The sequence below is a fragment of the Candida margitis genome, assembly GCF_024628925.1.
Source record: "Candida margitis strain CBS 14175 chromosome Unknown scaffold15, whole genome shotgun sequence".
NCBI lineage: Eukaryota > Fungi > Ascomycota > Pichiomycetes > Serinales > Debaryomycetaceae > Lodderomyces > Lodderomyces margitis.
The window spans coordinates 1-21,266 of NW_026261724.1; the positions used below are offsets into that span (position 1 = coordinate 1).

Here is a 21,266-nt window from a genome sequence, read left to right on the forward strand (position 1 = left end):
TCCCCCACCTGACTGCCGTTTCCTAAGATCTCTCCTCGTGTATGCTGGTAGACATCAGTCTCATCAGTGTAATTTGAATTCTTGTGGGAGAAAATGTGTGGCAGGTTGGCAGGTGTATCCAAGTCCCACGCAGACATTCACACATTCACACACCGACAATAAATTTCACACACCCGAAAAACTTGACCTAATCTAGCAGCTTCTTATATCTGTCTGTCTGTGTGTTAATGTGTTCCTCTATATTAACGTGTTACCATGTGTGTTGTTAAGTCACGTGTTTTTGGAGAGGCTTGTCTGTTTATGTGCTCATGGTTTGCTTGATACTAACTGTTACCGCGTGTGTTGTTTAATTACGTGTTTGTGAAGGTGGCTTGTTGGTTCATGTTTTCGTGTATGACATATACTTTTACACGTGTTTGTGGGGCAAGGCTTGTGTGTTCATGTGTTGCAAATAATCACCTCTGGTAAAATATTTCACAAACAAGTACTAAGGTGTTCAGTGGCATGATGGTAGTTTTAATTACCTGTCTCATTTTTTCTCCTTACTAAACCCCCCTCAATCCACTTCCTTAAAATATTCAAGTCTTGGAGTACAATGATTTCAACAAACTTTTCGACTCCATTTTTTTGAGAGTCAAGTGTAGGACATGGTCTTTTAAAAAAACCTTTCTCTTTTATCAATAATTTCTTCACACCAAATACTAGCCAACCAAAGAATTTTGAGTCTTTTGCTGTTTTTGTCAGTAAGCCTAGAATTATAAAAAGCCAGTTCCTAAAAAGTTGTCAAGTATTTGATGTGTCGCGTATTTTTGTATCAAAAGATGTCGCGTTTAGTGTGTCGAAAAGTGTTTTAAAGTTATTTTAGTGTTGCAGCAAGCAAAAAGTCACCCCCAAATCAACAAAGAAAGAGATCTAGATGGAAGGATCTAAAATATATAATACAAAACTAAAATGCTTAAAAAAGCTTTGTCTGATTTTTTAGTTTTGTAAATACAAAAAATACAAAAAGTAAAAAAATTGCCAAGAAATAGATAGCTAAAAGTGATGATCGTAAAAAGTTGTGAAATATGGGCAAATCTTTTGGTGTTTGTGATGAAGCGTATGTGCATATACGATCAAAGTGTTTGTGTGTCTACAGTTAAGCTGAGAGGGTGAATCACCAGAACGAAAAAGAAAAGGAATACCGCAGCCTAAATTGTCCACAACCAAAATAAGGGTTGTTAGATGATGCGTTTTAACGAGATAGAGAGAGAAAAAATCGCCGATACTTTCTTTTGGGTGGCAAGAAATCAAATGTTTAGATACGAAATCACATCTAAGTGATGAAATGCTCCATATAAAACGGCCGACTAGCACCTTGATCTTTTTTGTTGTAATTAACAATCCTATTCTAAATATGGTCCATCACATTTGTTTTTCAAATGGTTATCTCTGATTTGTATAACATTTGAAAGCCACAGTTTGGTCAATGTATGACAAAAATGAAACGCTACCAAACACAATAGAAGTAGGTTAAGACTAAGAATAGAATCGGTACCTCGTGCGTGTGTAAGTGTCCACGACTGTGTATAAGTAGATAAGTGTGTACCTAAGTAACGTTGTACAATAGGAACGGTAAGAATTACAAAATAAATCAAAGACCAGTATCTGAGAAAGAAACAGAAGACAATAAAAAAATTAAATATGTGGCTTGCAGAGAACAAAAATCCGGAATTCTTTTTGTTGTAAATTAATTTTTCCGAAATTTAACTAAGGCGTTTTGTTATCAGAAACAGCAACCAATACAAAAAATCTTGCTGTTTGTCTGTGTTGTTGATTGAGAGTAGTCAAATTATGCTGTTTCATTTCGTATTCACCAGTTTTTAAAGACCCGTATAATGATAAAAGGCAATCTCTGACAAAACCGCTTCAAAGTAAAAGGAATTGGTCGTGCACATTTATTCAACGTACACTAAAACTGATAATTGAGTTACAAAACTAACCAAAATCCATTACAATGCGGGAGGATGAGATTGTCCATAATTGAATAGAAATGTACATCGTTTTGTGTAACATCAGACTATTTTAAGGATTATATTTAATAGGGAGATAAAAAAAGAGCCCTGTGTAAATGCCGTGAAAACTAGACCCCAGTAAAGTTGAAGAGAATAAGGTTTGCTATTGCTAGAATCATAACCTTAAAATGGAATCCAATGTTTGGGATTGAAAAGAGATATTAATTTCAATAGACACGATAAAGTACAATCCCGAAGGGAGGCTTTAAATGCAAAGAAAGATGAGCTGGTTAGCCTGCCACCTTCGTAAGTTGAGCCATATTCACCAACCCCTGGAGTAAAATGGCCTTGCAACCAAAACGTAATCAAGTGGTCACCAAGGAACAGCCAAGGGATCGCCTAGGAGTAATCAAGGAGCAATCAAGGGGTAACTCACAATCGCAGGGAATGAACTCCTCCCACCCTCTCATTATGATTCCTCTTCTTTGTTTTCATAGCATGCCTGACTGAATGTGACCTCACTAACATTCTTTGTTTTGTTTTTCCCCCTCCAGTTTAACAAACGTTAGCAAATTTTGCGAGATAAAGATCTCTCTCCCTCTCCACTAAGAAAGAGGAGACAAAAGTTGACATGAAGCTGTATGAATACGTTTCTAAAATGTAACAGTTGTTTTATGTTACAGCCAAGACTTAATTTTGAACTGGAATTGGGATTGGGAATAGAGTGAAATGATTCTAAACATTTAGCCAACATTATAGGAGGTAAAGTTTAGGTCAGGCAGAGTGCGTGTACTTTTATCTAATTTGATGCAGCCGCACTGCAGGCACAATGTTACACAAAACTACAAAAATAAATAACAACGTAAACATAAACAAGTGTGGATTGTTTTGGTCTTCCTTTATTAGGGAGATAGGTTTGTAGTTGTAAAGATTTTGCAAATATTAAGAGGAACTTGCTGAATAGCTGATGGGTTAACCCTGGAGAATAAGCCAGCAATCATTTTTGTTCTGATAAGAGAGAGAAAGACTTACTGTGAATTGATACAAGGAGATAACAAAATAGCAACAAAATGTAAAGTAAACAAATAATACAATATATACTGCATACAAGAAATAATAATAGAAAAAAATAAATAAACAATGCAAGTGGTCATTGTGTAACATTAAACAGCTTTTCTTTTGTTTGTTTTTGTCTCTCTCAACAAAATTTTCTTTTTACTCTTCAGATGTACGTGCATTAATGGATATATAAATACGCCTGTAGTCAGTATATATTAACTGTTTGAAATTCTATTTCAAATATTTCCAAGTTTTCGACTTGTTCGTCTTCATCGCCACTACAGACTACAACATTTCGCTTAATAATCACTACTACGTCGTATTAAACACCAACAACGATCTGTAACATCATTTGCCTACGTTTATTTTAAGCAGCAAAGCCCAATATTCACAAATTGATATCTAACAAAAAAGAAATATTTGTTTTATTTATTTATTTATTGTCTTTTCGCCCTTACAGACAGTTACACAGACAGTTCGACAAACAGACAGACAAAAAGACAGAGGCAAACAGTTCTAGATATAAAATCTTTAATATATCACTGCCAAACCCACGTTGCATAATTTTTTCTTTCTCCTTAAGTTGACCTTCAACTGTCCTGATCCAAACGATTTGGTATATTCTGTTACCTTATACCCGCCAACAACACACTCGCTTTAATAAACAACACTACCACGGTTCTATTTTTTCCTAGTTGAAAACAATCGCTATTCTTTTTTTGTTTTACATTCTCCTTTGATTCATCGCAATATTCAATTTTGCCTTTTCACCTTAATATTTTTTTTTCCTTCGATTTCGTTCAGGCACCAAATCTTTTTTTACAACCAACATATTATACTTTGATCCAGACCACCACCACCACCAACAGCTATAGCTTTCCACAATGATTGAAAAGTTTACAGGCCACAGATCCAAGCAACGTACATATATATATACAGGAGTAGTAGTATGGCTACTTGTCATCAACATATGGCTATTTCACACCTATTACTCCCGTAATAGTGATCTGCGATATTTGACAAAATCATCCATTTATGATGCATATGATCCATCAAATCAACAGGTACAACAACAGCAACAGAAATTGCTAGAAAATCCATCGTCCAAATCATTCAAAGAGGATATCACTATCAAGTTGTTGCAAAAACAACAACTGAAAGAAAAGGATATTCGTAACATTGATGCTCATGCTAGTATATACAACAAGATTTTTGAAAACCATGAAATAGATTCGATATTTGGTAATCTCAATTTCCAACAAAGATGTGATTTATTTTTCCAAAACTTGTTTATTAATGACAAGAACTGGATTTTCAAAGTTAATGAAAAAATTGAGCTTGAAAATAAGCATGAATTTAAATTTAACGACTGGAGAAATAATCATTTGGAAGATTACAAGAAGAATTTTGCTGAGAAAAACAACAAGAATAAAGACGAAGTTGAACATACTGCCGAGTTTGAAACGTTTATTAGAAAGGGATATGAAGATTTTTGGAATAGAACCATGACTTATGAACAAAACATTGTCGACCATATTTCAATTTTACGTGTGTTTAACAAGTGCTATCTTACTAGTGATAACACTACTCAGATTAAACGCACCCAAGAGTTTATCAATAAGCAACAGAAACTAATTCATGGAGTCAATATAGCTTCAAAAAGCGGCAAGGGCGTACCACCATTCTCTTACACCAAACAAGAAAACCTTATTAACTTCAAATCTATCAAGCATAGCGCATTTGAACATCGAGTGTACCCTTGGTTGTCATTTGAATATCCAATCTACGAACGATTCACGGGTGAATTATTTTATAAACCACCACAAATGTCGAAATTTGTCAAGGGAGACTCACAAAAGACGTCAAAATCATATAAGGAATCCGAACAAATGGATTTCTTTTTGAATCGATTCAAAAATAAATGTAATGGTAAAGGTATTGTTTTATCCATTGGTAATGATCATGTTGATGATACGGTTCGTCTAATTCATTTACTTCGTGCATTGAACAACAAATTGCCTATACAAATTGTATATTATGATGATATTCTGGATGAAACAAAAAAGAAGATTGTCACTGCTGGCCGTGAAGTTATAGTCACTTTACCCAAATCATTTGACAAGATAGCTCATTATTTCCCTGAAGATTATCGTCATAACGAAAAGGGGTTGCCCGAACAAGAAATTTGGTTTGTCAATACCTACAATGTCATTCATAGTGATTACAAGGATAAATTTAAGAAATTCGCCAACAAGTTTCTTGCTACTTTTTTCAATTCATTTGAAGAGATTATGTTGATTGATGCTGACACAGTGATGATGCAAACACCAGAATATTTTTTCAATTTGTTGGGTTACAAAGAATCAGGCACTTATTTTTATAAAGATCGAACGACATTCGAAACAAGGCCAATGTCGGATTCCGTTTTCTTCAAAAAGATTGGGCCCTCAATTGTTGACTCGGTAATGTTTGATATCCCTATCATGACAAAATATACAATAGATACCGATTTTTTCAAAGGGTTGTTTCATTATCAAGAATCAGGATTGGTTATGCTTAACCGTAAGATCCATTTCAATGCCTTGCTCATGATGTTTCAATTGAACTTTTATGAACCAGTGACTAAACGGAGTCATGGAGACAAGGAACTTTTCTGGTTAGCTATGGCCATTGCTGGTGAAGAAAACTATGTATTTGATGAAAACCATGCTGCGGCAATCGGAATCAAGACTACGCCACAAGACCGTCCCAGACCCGATGGCCACACACCTCATGAATCAATTGAGTTGTGCTCGCCTCATCCTGGACATGTATCCAGTTCTGACAATGCGTTAGTTTGGATCAATTCAGGGTTTTTCTATTGTTCGAAATCGCCCGAACTTGATTTCGCAAAAGAAGCGGAACAAAAAGATCGGTTAAAGGACTTGCATACTGCTGATCAATTTCGTGCATTTTACACTAGTCCCTTGCGTATCAAGTCAGCCATCATTCCTCCAAAGGATTTGAATCATTGGGGAGTAAATAATGAAGATGAACCTAGCAGAGGATGGTTTATGGATAGTCGATACTGTAAAGGGTACATGTGGTGTGCTTATTCTTCGACTGGAGGCAAGACTAAAACAGGGGAGAATAATAAACGAGAAGGAAGAGTGATTGATTTTAGTTTACGTGAACAGGAGATGTTTGAGTATTATGGAGATGTATGGGTAGGATTGGAGTAAGTAGAATTAGAGGAGACTGTGGATTAGAGAGCAGTGTTGGGTAATTTTATAGACTTTTGACAATAAATAAGTTGGCAAATAGATGAAGAAGTTTTATTTAGACATCACATTTGTAAGCCTTGTAGTTGTTCACTTCTAGTAGAGACATCAATGAGATCATCAACAACAATAGCAGTACTCTCTACATCTCACCCAACAAAAGCCATAAAAACATAATAAAACAAGAATCTAAAACAAACAACATACATGATAAAGATATATATATAAAGAGAATCTAATTCTTGTTGTAACAACAAAGAAGGGAAGCAACCAGCAAATCACAACATAACATATCTCAGAACTAAAAATAAGAGCCAACACACAGTAAACAAAATCAATCAAACAAATCAGATCAATTAACTAGTCATTCCCTCTTTCTCTTGTTTGTTATTGTAGTTCTACTTTTTCCACTTTGGTGATCTTAAGGTAGGCACCACACCTGACGACTGAGTCGATCTAATGGGAGGCTGTCCTCGTTTTCCACTCAACCCAGCAGTACCAGCACCAGCGCCAGAATTGGATGGGAATGGGCTATTGGACCACGACTCATCACTGATTAACTCAGCATACGAACAACAGTTCATTTGCGATTGGGTGTGTCTCAATTTTGGTGGACTATTGGGAGACAATGGGAATCCCGAGGAAGCTAAATTGGTGTTGGCACTTACATTCGAGTGGGCTGACGATGAGTCAAAGGATGTGATTAATGAGTTGAGGGGAGTGAATGAATCTTCAAGACGATTGAATGAGTTGGTGGTTGATGATCTGGGTCTTTTGATAATCAGTTTTCTTCTGCTGGAACCACCACCAATGGCGGCTGTGCTGCTGTTGCTGTGTAAGTTTGTGATACTGGTGGTACTGTTGTTATTGTTAAGGGAGTTGGAAATTCCGCCGGCTGAATTAGACGAGGAAGTAGGGGTATAGTTGTTTAAAGTGTTGGTGAGTGATATGATGGAGTTGGTGCGGTGGGGTGAACAACAATCTTGCACCGATCGTTCGAAAATTGCTGGTGCTTCAGTATCATATTGATCATAAGGTTGGCCTTCCTGATCTTGTTGCTCATCTGTAACTACTTCATCCCCATCAAAAGTAAACATTGGTGGTTTGAGGCCCTGGTTATCGTTGTCTAACGATGCTGGGCTTGTTGGTAAGGTAGTAGTGTTTTGTTGTTGTTGAGAATGTTTACCATGTAGGTCTCTTTTAGGGTCTTTACCTTTAAATTGTTTTACAGCAACACCTTTATCGGTCAATGCGACCCCAGTATCGAGTGAAGATGGTTTAGCTTGTGTTTGTGGTATCATGTTGTGTCTCTACCTATAAATCTGGCAAAAAATAGAATGGCTGTTAACGTTTGTTTAAGTTATTGTTATCGGAGCTGTAGTTGCTGTTGATGTACTTTGTCTTTTGGTGAAGATTTAGAAAAGTTTAAAAGTATTTAAAGCTTTTAAGATAGTTGATGATGATGAATAGTCCTTCGTTCAGTCTGGTTCTTTTCCGTCGACATCCAATTTTTCTTCACTTTGTTTATTATATTATATACTAATATTCATTGTTGTTGAAAAAAAGTACTGATAAATATTACACAAAATCCCTAATTAATAAATTTTTTTTATTTTTATTTTCATTTTTAAAACACTAGGTCACCCGTGCACACCCCCTCTGTGTCTCTCTTCTGCATATACATATTTACACCCCCTCTCTTCCTACTCCAATAACACATTTGATTAAGGTCCTGTACCAAGATCAAATTCACTTCCTCCCCCCCCAGATAATGCAGGAGACATCTAGTATATATACGTATTAATTAAACTGTACATAAAGTAATGGTTTTTATCCACAACGCCTTGGTTTTTTTATATTATTGTCTATAACTTTGACCAATCAAATTGTGTTTATTGATAACGGAAAAAAGGATAAAATGCAAAAAAATAAAAATTAGACACTTACACACATACATTACATACCTTCACACACACAAAAGCCGAGATAAAAATGGAATGATCCCCCAGCCAGTAATATGACCGAAGGAAATCTGTAATCCTTTCCCGATCGACAAGAGATCTCTAGCAGATCTCCAATCAACTGAAAGTGTAACAAAACAGTCTTGAAAACAATCTCAAGGTCATGGTGCAGAGCTCAACCTATTTAAAGATACATCCATAACACCCCCAACCATCCCCTGAGCTACCGCCACTGATAATCCACATAATGTAATACACAATCCAGAGTTTTATTTTTGGAGATGTTTCAAATTTGCCGAAGAGCATTTGTATACATCGTACAGCACAAAAGTAAACAAGAATTATTGTCTTGCATCTATATGCAGTCCTGTCATTCTGCTGAGACAACAGTAGCTGCTATTAGTATAAAGAAGAGGCGATGTACCCCAAGCAGAGATGCAGAGTTTATACATAGCATTACAAACAAACAGCACAGAAACATAAATTGATAAACTACAACTACGTCATTGCACCGTTTGTTTGTGGTACTGAGTGAAATTGTCGATCATGCTTGCATTAATACCCACACAGTACCTGTGAATGCAACGTTACACAAATCAATGGGGAAGCATGTCACGCGTTTACGGATAAATCTTAACGAAATGACGTATAATTTCTAGTGAGGCATCTTGTACGCGTCTATTAGTAACCCAAAGAGTTTTTTTGTTTCCATTTTGGGTGGCAAACAAATGAACCAGTTACGGAAAATGGGTAATATGTTTGATCTTTCTAGACATTCTACAGGGAAATAAGTACAACAATTATTGATGATAATTCTTTTTCCTGCTTCAGCGTAATATTATAGAAGTTGCTCTTCTGACTGGTACGTCCCTTAGCAGCACTCCGCAATTCCTATTTTTCCTTCTCTTCATCGCATATCCACAGTATAGGCTTAGTTATATGCAAAGAAGCCGGTAGAAGGGAAAGAAACATACTATTAATAAATCATACCTCTTTATCAACTGTTAAACTGCTAAACTTCAATTGGTTAATGGGAAATTGCTTACACCTCATCGGCGAGTAGATGTGTTGCAAAATTTTGTAAAAATTTTTGCACAAATTTGGAAAGAAAGTATCCAATGTAGCACTTCATTATTCTGAAGAGTAGTTGGGCCCCACTTAATCTACTTTTATTGACTCTACTCTAGTTACAACTAAGTTATTAAGCCATGGTATATATATTTATATTACAATTAGTTCTACCTATTCCACTCTACGGTCGTTTAATCTTACATAACGTTGAATCACCACTTTCAACCGAGACTCAAACTTCAAATGCAAAACCAGTGTCAGCTCATCAACACCCTCTTTTAAAAAACCAATCTTCTGTTTACATGTCCTATCTCCAGAACGTCCCATTCCACCTCAGCAACCCTTTTGCAGCCAAATAATTTAGATCCTGTCAACCTTTGTCGTGCCAAATTTCAAAATTTGGGGAAATTGAAGAGAGAGAAAAAACAGACGTGAAAAATAAACAGAAGGTATCAAAGTGACACATATATTACAACTACACTCAATGGTTCAACACATATAATGAACAACTCATCCACACCAACCCTAGATAGTCATGCACCGAAAAAGACCACTTCGATAAAATCCCTCCCTTCATTACAACCAAGACAATCAAACCAAAACCAAAACCTAAATCAAAACATAAACTCGCATTTGCAGCAGAGCCCACAAAGACAACGACAGCATTCACTATCGGGACCCCAAAGACAATCATCTACAGAAAGCAAATCTGCTCGTAACGACATGGAAAGAGAACGGCTACGCGAGCGAGAACGAGGTACAACATTGTCATCAATGAACATACCAATTCAATCTGTCGAGAGAAATCAGAAACAACCGAAGGCAAAGCCGGATCTTGAAATCGATACCAGAATACGACCAGAGCACTTGAGGATACGAAGTGCTACGTTGCCCAATCATCCAACACTACGACCTTCTCCTTCATTTGCATCGAATGACTCAAATGCCGAGAGCCCGACTTGGCTCTTGAGTGATTTACTTTCAAATTTGAGTTCCCTCAAGGATAAAGATGAATATTCCATAGTTCAAAAATCAAATGATTTGGTATCACTATTTCAATCTTACCCCAATTTGAAAGAGGAGGTTCAAATAAAGACAGTGTTGCCAAGAATACAATTTATGTTGTATCATCCAGTACCAGAAGTACGCTCATCATGCTATCGAATATTGCGGCATTTAATTGTAAATTACAACAGTCTTATCCTATTAGGACAACTGAAGTTGCTCATCTTTATCATTACGAGTCTAGCTAATGATCAATACAAGTCCTCATTAGTTGAAATGACACAAGCATTAAAGTTGATAAGGCAATACTTGACTATAGATAAAGGGGCCGACTTGTTATCTGTTGGTGTCATAAAAGCATTGATTGCTATTATCGAAAGCGAACTGCATGATCATAGTCATACCATATCGGCATATGGATTACACGTGGTGCTGATTCCCGACGGCTTCAAAAACGCTTGTTTGGAGACGATTTGCGAAATTGCGCTATTGAAACCAGAACTAGTTTTCCATTCAGGAGGATTCAAGTTGATGGTTAATTCAATTATTGAAGGCTCGTTTGAAGTGGCGTCAACGTGCTTGATGATTATCCTACGATTATTGAGTTTCCAAAATTCACGCAAGTTTCTACGTAATGGATTCGATTTGGATTCTTTGATTGCTGTGTTTTCCACTGATGAAGATTCAGGTGATTCCAAGTTTAAGCATGTTTCCAATTTCAAATTGCAGAAAATATCGGTGCTAATATCGATATTGTTGCGTGATTTCAACGGATTGGTTGCATTTTCCATCAACAACTTCACCAGTATAAACAATCTTTTAATCAATTTGAGCAAGAAAAACCACCGGGTTCAGGATCTTATTCTTGATATACTTCTTGATGCATTAAGAATCAGAGTGTTTCCGTGGTTGGAGCATTCGCCGATTGGCGATTTTATAGCAAAGTTTAATCAACAGTATCAGCAGCATTTTGCCGGTAAACGAAAATTCACCTTTGAGTACAAGGATATTAAGGAGCCGTTTCCGCGCGATGTTGTCCATCATTATCAGGGGTTACTTACTTATATATTGGTGGGAAATGACTTGTTTGAGAAGTTGTTGCCCATTATTGAAGACACTCAAGATGGTGGTGACAAAGGTTTGCAAAAAAAGGCAACTTTTCTTCTTCTGAAACTTTATTTTATTGCCAACAACTATTTACCCCATGAATTGGTGAAATCTAAGTTGCAAATACCAGGTATATTGGAGCATATATCGTTGACATCCACTAAACAGACCCATGGGGCAATCGAGACAAACCAATACATTAAATCTAAAGTCAAGAGCGTCATGGCACAAACTAACTTCAATGTCGACGACGATGAATTTAAAGCCATGATTACCAATAGCAAAGTGTTGACGGTTAAAGAGTTTGAGCATTGGAATTGGCCGATACTTACGGCTCTAGTACAGGGCCCATTAACCGACCCTAAACGATTTGAAGAAGTTTTGGAAAAGACGCCCAAATTTTTCAAACGATTGATTTCATTTTATCGCCCCTTCAAATATCGGTTTTCGTCGGTACACAATACCAAAAATGCATCAAAGTACATTGAATTTGGATGCTTGCTATTGGAAATGTATCTTAGTACTGATGTGGGACTCAAGTATTTATCATCGAGCAAGATTTTGCCACAAATTGCCGAAATCGTGGCTCAAATCGACCCTTATAGTGGTATATCATCAAAGGATGCGATATTGAGTAAGAAACGACTTGAAAGTACAGCATCGGAGGGGTACTTGCGTTTTATTGGTGTCTTGAGTAGCAGTAATGAAGGGTTAACCATTTTAACCAATTGGCAATTATTCACCATGTTTACCAACATTATTTCTGCGTCGGCCGGACAGAATGAAGCGACGAATTTATTCATATTGACATTGTTTAAATACGTTGACTTTACCGTGGACAATAGTCCATTCGAGATTTTACTCAAGATGGCGTTAACTGTATCCAATTTGAAAGTTCGCATTTATTTGTTGAAACATATGGTGCCGCAATTGTTAACTACCTTGGAATGTCAAGAGTTTTGCATTGGTGTCCTTATTGATAATCTATACGATACTAATCCCGATGTTGTCATTCGATCAATTGATTTATTGTTTAGTTTTTACCAGGGTAACAATTTCGAGAATTTACAATCAATAATCAAGTATCAACCCCCTGTTCATATTTTGCACAAGTTTGAATTAGGCCGACGTTTCCTTGTTAATTTCTTAAATGATCTGGTGGGGTTTAAATACTTGGAAATGTATGGGTATCTAGAGCAAGAATTCAACAATTGGTTTCAAATTGTTGATTTCGAGTATTTGCGGAAATTGGAACAATTGATTCGATATCAATTTTACCCCTATGTCAACATTGGTGCTTTACAAGGACACGGCAAAGTGAATATAGCTTTGAATGCTGGTGAAGTCGAATTATCGTCGTTATATTTTTTCAAATGTTTGTTATCTACTGAAGAAGGATTGGCGTATTTCCAACAAGGCATGGCACGCGATTTCTTTGAGCAAATATTATCATCAGTTGAAAGTATATTCAATCAAATCAATAATGATGATGAGTTTCTTGATATTGATAACCAGGATGAAATTCATTGCGATTTGCTCAGTTTGTTAAAGCAGAATTTATGGATCATTGGTCAAATTGGATCGGGCAAATATGGTATTCAATTGTTGGATCCGTTGTATAATATCAATTTGAAATCATCGATTGTTGAATTGATCTTGGATCAGTTTCATCATTGTCCTATTTGGGAAATTAGAGGATTGTGTTTTTATGTACTTGGGATGATATCAACTACGATTGAGGGTATTGAGATTCTTGACGAGTATGGTTGGAGTTCGGTATTGGACCAATACGGCAACAGCATGAAATTGGCCTATCCTAAACCAATAACTACCCCAGGTTCAACTGACGATGCTACATCCAATCTAGATGATGCAAATTTATTCAATGTGGCAGTGGTGAACCCCTACCGAGACGCCCAATATTTCAATATTTTCAACAGTATGATTGAAGAAACATCAATTGAAGTCCAATCGCCCCCAACTACTCGCATAATTTTCCACAATTTACACAATTTGAATTCAATCTTATCGAAAATCGAACTAAAAGCTGTACGTGAATTGAAGAATTTGAAATTGCAATCGAGTAGTCAAGTGTTTGATGATGGTGATTTATTTCTTGATGTCATTCGGTTAATTGATAAGGGCAATTTCGCCTTTCATAAACGTATATTCATTTTTAAATTATTTACGGAAAACACTCGTGTATTGGAGTCGATATTGAAACGAGAACGACGAGGCTCGTTTAAGATGGCGATAGCAACGAGCACCTAGATTTGAATGCACAATCGGGTTTAAAATATAAACAATAGACATATTCCATGCACTTGGTCCCTGTTACTCTCTAGATATATATACAACCCTGGAGAAAGTTCCTCTCCTCTACTTCCTCCGCCTCTTCTTACTCGACGAACTAGCAGCTTGTGGCGTAACAATCAATTTCCCATCGATTCCCAAATCAAATTCAACCCCGTTATATTCATTCAACCGATTCAACATCTGGATCGTGATTGGTTTCGCAGTAGTACCCAGGACCAAGCTGGTATTCAGGGAATTGTGATTACGATTACTGTTATTGTAATTGCGTCGACACCAGCTTTCAATTGATTGTGGGTTGATTTCTATCGAGCTTAAATCATCATCAATCAAATCGGGTATATGCTCCATCAAGTAGGCATTGAGCAACGTGTTTGATGAAATTGGGATATTACTACTTGATGATGATGTCGTTGATGATGATGAAAGATTGTGGTGTTGATGGGTTAACGGGGATAATAGTCTAGCCAAGCGAGGTACTTTATCCACAATCCGCTTTATTCGTTGGGCAACAGCTGAAGCTGTATCGTCAATGGGCATATTATTATTAATAGTGTTGTTGTCTTCCAAGTGCTCCAATATGTTCAAAATAGCTTGGTTTCGACGTTGGTAATACGCCAATGTCTTGCGTTGATTCTGTTCTTCTTCATATGTCGTGGCCAACTCAGTCGATACGGTTTTGAATCGGTCCTGTAAAGTATGATACAATTGCTGTAATTCATCAAATGGCATAGAATTAATTTCATCATTAGCCTCATCTTCATTACCATGATGCTGGGCATTGTTATTTTTGTTGGATAAAGCAGCTGATGATTGGGCATCGTGATCTACTTCTTGTTTGATGTGTGATGGGTCTTGTTGAGAGACAAGTGAACTTGGATGTAGCAGCTTCGATTCTTCAGACTTCATAGTGGCTCTTTCTCTAGCGGTTGATCCCTATAGTCTGTTTGTTATATAGAAAGTACACAGTATTTCATAAGATTTATGGTTGATTGAAAAAAGAAAAAAAAAGATTGAGTCAAATGCTACCAGTAGATATCTTATGTGCAATTTCTCATCATATGCTCAACAAGTATTCACACCCACTTCAGATGTAAAATGGAGATACTTCTTTGATACGCTGTCTTCAAGGTCATTCCTTTGTTTGTGGGGATGTGAAAAAGCGGAACGTGCTTGTTCACGTTCAATGAATCCCATTTTTTTGGTGGTTGTGGGTCAATAATTCAGACAAAGCAACACACCACACATGTGATTTAAATCTACGTATGAAGTGGTTGAAAAGGGAATGATATACATGAACACATTAACACACAGACAGACAGATATAAGAAGCCGCTAGATTAGGTCAAGTTTTTCGGGTGTGTGAAATTTATTGTCGGTGTGTGAATGTGTGAATGTCTGCGTGGGACTTGGATACACCTGTCAACCTGCCACACATTTTCTCCCACAAGAATTCAAATTACACTGGTGAGACTGATGTCTACCAGCATACACGAGGAGAGATCTTAGGAAACGGCAGTCAGGTGGGGGAAGCGGGAAGAGCGGGCTTGGCAATGTGCTTGCTTTTTAAGAGTATTTGAGTGTCGGGCCCACTCCAAACTGCCACATTCAAACGTTTTGGTGTCTCATGGGGTGTTTGATTTCATGATATAGACAGCCATGACCGCTGTCCGGCAGTGGATGATAATGTCCGATGTGGTGTGTTTTGTTAGAGAAAGGCGGCGGTTTGAGTGCCGAACAGATTAGGGAAAGCCGATGGTTGGGCCAAACAAAACGAACACCAATAGTCCATCCAGATCACTATAAATACCCATCGTTTTTTCATATCTTCCAATTCAAATCCATTCCTAGTCATTACCAATCAATCAAGCCAATCAATCACTATGCAATACTCCACGATTTTATCAGTTGCTTTAGCTTTAGTTTCCACTGCTCAAGCCGGTTATGTCAGACCAAGACCAATTACCGAACCAGACTGCGAGCCAACGACAACCACCACACCATGTGAACCAACCACCACCACTTCATGCTGTCAAGACAGTGATGTCACTTTTTTCAGTGGAGAATTTGCTTTAGGCGTTAAGGAATTATGTGATGATGACGATGTTATCTATTTGGTGTTTGAGTTGCCAGATGGCCAATTGGAACATAATGGCGTTACTGTTGATTGTGGATGCCATACTACTACCACCACTCCATGTGAGCCAACTACCACTCCATGTGCTGAACCGGAGCCAATTACTGATGACTGTGGTAATAATGACAAGAAGAAGCGTTGGTACAAGCCAAAGCCAGTTCCAACCCCAACCCCATACGGATTGTCAGACTTGTGTCACCCATACTGCTCCATTGATGATTCAGACTGCACCGACTTCTTTACTTTATGTGACTCAATTTTGAAAGATGGCAAATACAGAATTGGAGAAATTGTCGCCAACCATCAATTCCAATTCGATTCACCCGTTCAACCAGATGCATTGTACAACAAAGGATGGTCAATTGAATACAAGGATGATTATTACTTGTTGGCATTGAATGGATGCACCAACTTCTGGGAATGTCCTGTTGATGACTGTGGTCTTTGGAAGTTGTACGATGCTTCAATCGATTCCAAATGTAAAGAGATTGAAATTGTCATTATTTTCAAAGATGATTCATGTGATTAGGCTAGGGGGTAGTAGTAGTAGTAGTTGTTGTTGTTGTTGTTGTTGTTGTTGTTGATTTTTGGCTATAGAGATTAAAAGATGTGCAATGTGGGGAGGAAGAGAGGGGTTGTTGGTTTGTTTCGTTTTGACTAGAGCTGGTTCTCTAGTCGGCTTCATTTTGCGTTTTACAGGTTGAGGTATATTCATTTCATTTGATTTCATTTCAATTCGGTTACTGGTCCACTTTGTTTGGATCATGATTAGTTTTTTTTTCTATATCTATAGTCAATAAGAAGTCGCATCTTACAATATCACCATGTAGGAGTTTCAATTGTGGATATACTGTTCAAGATCGTAATATGGTGTCCTAATTTTGGGTGATTGAAATGGTATCCACAACTGATTCAAATCAAAACCTATCCGATGTCAGGCAAGTCAGAGAGTAACAACAACAACAACAGCAACAGCAACAACAATAAAGCTCTACAACGGAGGATAAGTCCAAGTAAATAAAGTTATGTATTAAGTGTAGAAGAAAAGAAAATAAAGATCATTTGTCTATCTCTTGCTCCAAGTCTATCTGTTTGTTTAGTTGTTTTAATAAATATACACCTTGTCCAATCTATTTAAATCCCTTTTGATATAACTCAGATGTAGATACAAGGTAATGTCAACGAGTAATAAGAATATACCCAAGGATATAAGCAGCATTACTACTCCTGTGGATATCATAGTGACGCTTTTCTCAATCTTGATTAATGTGGTTAATACTGACATTGTTTATCTAGTGTGTGTATATGTGTATGTATATATATATATATATGTCTATGTTGTGGAGATGAATTGCAGAATTGAAAGATGTGATGTGTATGTGTATGGGGTGTGGAAGTGTATTATTATATGCTATTTGTTGTTGTTTAACCAGACCAGCTGTTTAATTGATGACTTTAGAGAGATGTCCTTTTTGAAGCGAAGTGAAAACCAGTGAAAGGTGGTGTTGATGAAAGTGATTGATAAATGAAGGGTAGTAGCGGTAATGAATAGTGGGAATTTCAATGGTTATTTATAATCTTTTGTCGTTTATTAGGACTAAAACAGTATATATTATGTATAACCTTTTCCCTTTAAGCTCCGTCTCTCCTTTCTTATTTTTTTTTGCTTTTTTTGCTTTTTTTAGTTTTTTAAATTATTCTTATTTTTTATTTTTTATTTTTTATTTTTTTTTATTTTTCACAAGAGAGCGAAATATTAAAACAAGACACAGACATTTCTTACTCTATTTTATTTTATTTTCCTTAAAGCAAACGTTTGCTCTTCTTCTAAGAGGTGTATCTATTATAAAATATTAAAATATTAAAATAACTCTACATACATCACCTGTTTTATAATCCTTTTAATTTATTATCTTAGCTATATGGAGTACAGTATTAAATTACTAACTAAGCTAATGTCCCAAACATGTGTATATATTCACTATACAACACACACACATACACACACACATACACACACAATTCCTTTTTTTTCTTGTGATAATAAACCTACGCGCAAAAACCCATTACTCTTCATCATCTGCTTTTTACAATACTATCTCTCTCTATTGTCTTTGTGTAAAAAGACAATAAGGAAAGGAGAACAATAGAGTAAGATCTCTCTGTCTTTGTTTTCGGGTCTTTAAGGATTTACTTTCATAGACTATTTGTGTATTGTCTATTTATCTATTTGTCTATTTAGTTAGTTGTGTGTTTCACATCCACCAGGAAGAAAGGATATCATATTTACACAATGATGTCAGATTTGTGCATTGTGTAACGAAACCTCAAGTGGGGCAGATGCGAGGGGGGGAGGGGGAGGAAGGATATTTGCATTAAACGAGGAATAAAGCCAAAGTAATGTACACAAGGGTGGTGGGGGGGGGTGTAAAAAATAAGATTTCCAACCAACCTACTGCTGAAAGGCGGTATTTGATAGTTTATAATAACAAAAACAAATAGAGGCATTGAAGTTTTGTACTTTTTGAGTGTATTGGGCAAAGTAAATTACCAAATTAAGTAATTACAAGCCGCACGTTGTTTGATTTTTACGACATGATGAGAAGAGACAAACAGACAAAAACAGAGGAAGGAAAAAAAATTTTTCTCGTACTACTGTCTCCTTCTTCTTCTTCTTCTTCTTCTTCTTCTAAGACACCTCCAAACCCCCTTTCAAAATTGGGGGTGACTTGCGACCCACAATTGATATATATTTTAACCTGTATGTTACAATTACAGCCATAGTTTATTACCCACACATTGAACAAAAGGAATATAAGAATAGCAAGTTTAAAAAAAAATAGAAGTTATAGATAACGAATTATTTTTTTTTTAAAAAACAAATGATGATTAACAATCAAAAATAAAACTTATCTACATTATTTGAATTAACAACAAATGTAAAGAAAATTGAATTATATATCTGATTTTTTGTTTCAACAAGGAGATACATGGAATAACTTGCAAATATGTGTGTGATGGGAGGGCTTTTGATCTTAAAAGAAATCTTAATACTAACTAAGTAACTAAACTAGCTAACTTTCATACACGTGTGAGTGTAGATACAGCCTTGTGTGTCTTATTTTCAACCGAGCCTTGTTGTAAAGGTTTAGACGTATTAGATTTTTTAAATGAAGCATTTCAATATTGTATGTTGTTGTTTTTAGTCCCTTTGCTTGTTGTTACTGATATGTTTATCCATTGTAATTGTTAATGGAAGATATCGGAATACAGCAAGCCTAAGAGATAACAAACATAGAAAAAATAAAACCATACAAAGAATGAAAGTAACCACCATCAGCAACCACCACCGCCACCACCAGCACCACTAACAACAACAACAACTACTACACCAATGGTTATTGTGTCTTATCTTTCTCTCTCTCATTCGATAGCAAGTTTAAGCTATTTTGAATTGTGTGGCGTCTTCGCTATTGTTTTTCTTGTTTTACCTTTTGAATGCGCCACGTTCTTCTTTTTAATATCCTTTGTTTTTTTTTTTTACTTTTTTTACTGTCCCCTGTTTTGATTGTAATGAATTGAATCAAACGTACATCTAGTGTTCCTTGTTTACCTTTCATCACCATCACCCTCCTTTATTTTTGGTTTCTGGTTCTAGCTTTCAAAAAAGAAAGGGGACAAAGGCTAATTACATATATTTTGTTTTACTCTATTTACCACCTAGTGCATATACGTCAGAACCAGGTTATATGTTTTAAGCAAATGAACGTATTGACTCCTTTTCAACTTAATGGTGAGTACATTTCAATTTCAGGTTCTTTTCAGTTACAATCTGAAAATTTAGACCATTTTAAAAACATCGAGTAAAGGTTATGAGTTTTCATCTCTGCATATGATAAACTTTATAAACTGTCTTTAGATGCTATAATTCCATAGTTACTTCTGCTTTTGCCATTAGCATTGAACACTTTCTTATTTGCGATAGTCAACAACATCATACCGTGAACAAGAAATGAGGTGATTAAACTTATATACATATTAAGGTTGATATATAGGTTTTTGATTTTCTTGGCCAGAAGTTGTGCTTTAGTACTATTGTCTTATGCCGTATCACAAAATACTCCATTATACTGAATCTTTACAAACACAAGCACAAGCACAAACACAAACACAAACAAGAAAAGCCGAGGAAAAGAAGGCTTGCAATACAAAAGTATAATGTCCAGTTTTGTCTTTTCCCATAACCCGAACCCGAACCCGAACTCGAACCCGAACTCGAAGCCAAAATATCCCTATTGTTTCCCACTTTCGTACTTTTTGCAGCTTGTTTGGTATTGAGACAAACCTTATTTACACCCCCTAGTAATAACCCGCACACAAAGCTTACTTCTTGCTCTTGTAATAATTGATCTCCTGAATAAACTTTTATACTTTATAATTTTACGAACTTCGACTCTTTTGAAAAGCTACTACAACTAGTTTCAATCATTGTGGTGTATGTTGTGTTTGTGGATAGATGCAGAGGAAGAAACGAATGACTTGAACTAGCAGTATTTTAGCCCAATTAAATGAACTTCAATACATAATAATCAGATGTTCATATTCTTGTGCACAAGCCTTCTAGCAGGGAAACCAAACATTCATTTATTGAAGTTTGTGTTGTAAAATTTTACAATGTATTCTAATTCGCTTCATAGATGTATAAACATTTGTCCCTGAAAAAAGTCTAGATTTGTCAAGAGTTACTCTTTAAATAATCCTCCACTACCCCCACTTATAGCCCCACGATACCCCCAAACGAGCAGGGTTTTCTTTCTTTTTTTATTTCATTTTCGTTTGGTAAAACGTTTGAAAAATGTCTCCCGCCTTAGTTTCATTTGTTTCTTGTCTCCTTTTTCTCTCTCTATCTTTCTCTCTTGTTTAAGTTGAAACCAAAATATTTACCAAAACAGAGTCAAACGTTTGTGTTTTTCTTCTTTTTTTACTCCTTTTGGAGTTTGTTTTGTCTTAGTTAAGAGATCTAGACTCCATTTCGGAGTAGCCAATTGCAAGTTGGTTATCACTCTATGCTAATAGTCATGAGGTTTGTAAAACATGCTTCCTATATTAGTACTATGTACGCGCAAAACACTGCCGAGTAATTCGATTTACTTTCATTCAAACTACCAACACCGATTAAGTCCCTTGTTCCCGTTCTTAGCTCTATAGGCGATTGTAACAGTCCCACCAGCAGAACCAGAAACAAATTTAGTTTCATCATACTTATCTTTCTGGTCATTACCATCAATAGCCAATGGTGAAAATTCATTTCTTCTTCTTTCAGTATAATGCGGTCAAACGTTACCAAGTTAAAACTTAG

At 36.2% G+C, this 21,266-nt stretch overlaps 5 protein-coding genes across 5 annotated transcripts; 3 read left to right on the top strand and 2 right to left on the bottom strand. All coding sequences in view use genetic code 12, as the record gives it.

Moving 5' to 3' along the window:
- Window positions 1-3,937: 3,937 nt before the first annotated feature.
- On the top strand, window positions 3,938-6,274 carry MNN12 (alpha-1,3-mannosyltransferase; the record flags this gene model as incomplete). The annotated part of the gene is made up of 1 exon (XM_051812922.1): window positions 3,938-6,274. The coding sequence occupies one exon, from the start codon at window positions 3,938-3,940 to the stop codon at window positions 6,272-6,274; it is 2,337 nt and encodes a 778-aa protein (XP_051674267.1).
- Window positions 6,275-6,711: 437 nt separating this feature from the next.
- Window positions 6,712-7,614, bottom strand: CANMA_000002 (uncharacterized protein; the record flags this gene model as incomplete). Its single annotated transcript, XM_051814017.1, has 1 exon — window positions 6,712-7,614. One exon carries the CDS (start codon window positions 7,612-7,614, stop codon window positions 6,712-6,714), a length of 903 nt encoding a protein of 300 aa, XP_051674268.1.
- A 2,232-nt stretch (window positions 7,615-9,846) lies between these two features.
- Window positions 9,847-13,728, top strand: TSC11 (TORC2 complex subunit; the record flags this gene model as incomplete). The annotated part of the gene is made up of 1 exon (XM_051815125.1): window positions 9,847-13,728. One exon carries the CDS (start codon window positions 9,847-9,849, stop codon window positions 13,726-13,728), a length of 3,882 nt encoding a protein of 1,293 aa, XP_051674269.1.
- Window positions 13,729-13,836: 108 nt separating this feature from the next.
- Window positions 13,837-14,679, bottom strand: CANMA_000004 (uncharacterized protein; the record flags this gene model as incomplete). The annotated part of the gene is made up of 1 exon (XM_051816223.1): window positions 13,837-14,679. The coding sequence occupies one exon, from the start codon at window positions 14,677-14,679 to the stop codon at window positions 13,837-13,839; it is 843 nt and encodes a 280-aa protein (XP_051674270.1).
- Window positions 14,680-15,653: 974 nt separating this feature from the next.
- CANMA_000005 (PIR3) lies at window positions 15,654-16,436 on the top strand (the record flags this gene model as incomplete). Its single annotated transcript, XM_051817326.1, has 1 exon — window positions 15,654-16,436. The coding sequence occupies one exon, from the start codon at window positions 15,654-15,656 to the stop codon at window positions 16,434-16,436; it is 783 nt and encodes a 260-aa protein (XP_051674271.1).
- Between the last annotated feature and the right edge of the window lie 4,830 nt (window positions 16,437-21,266).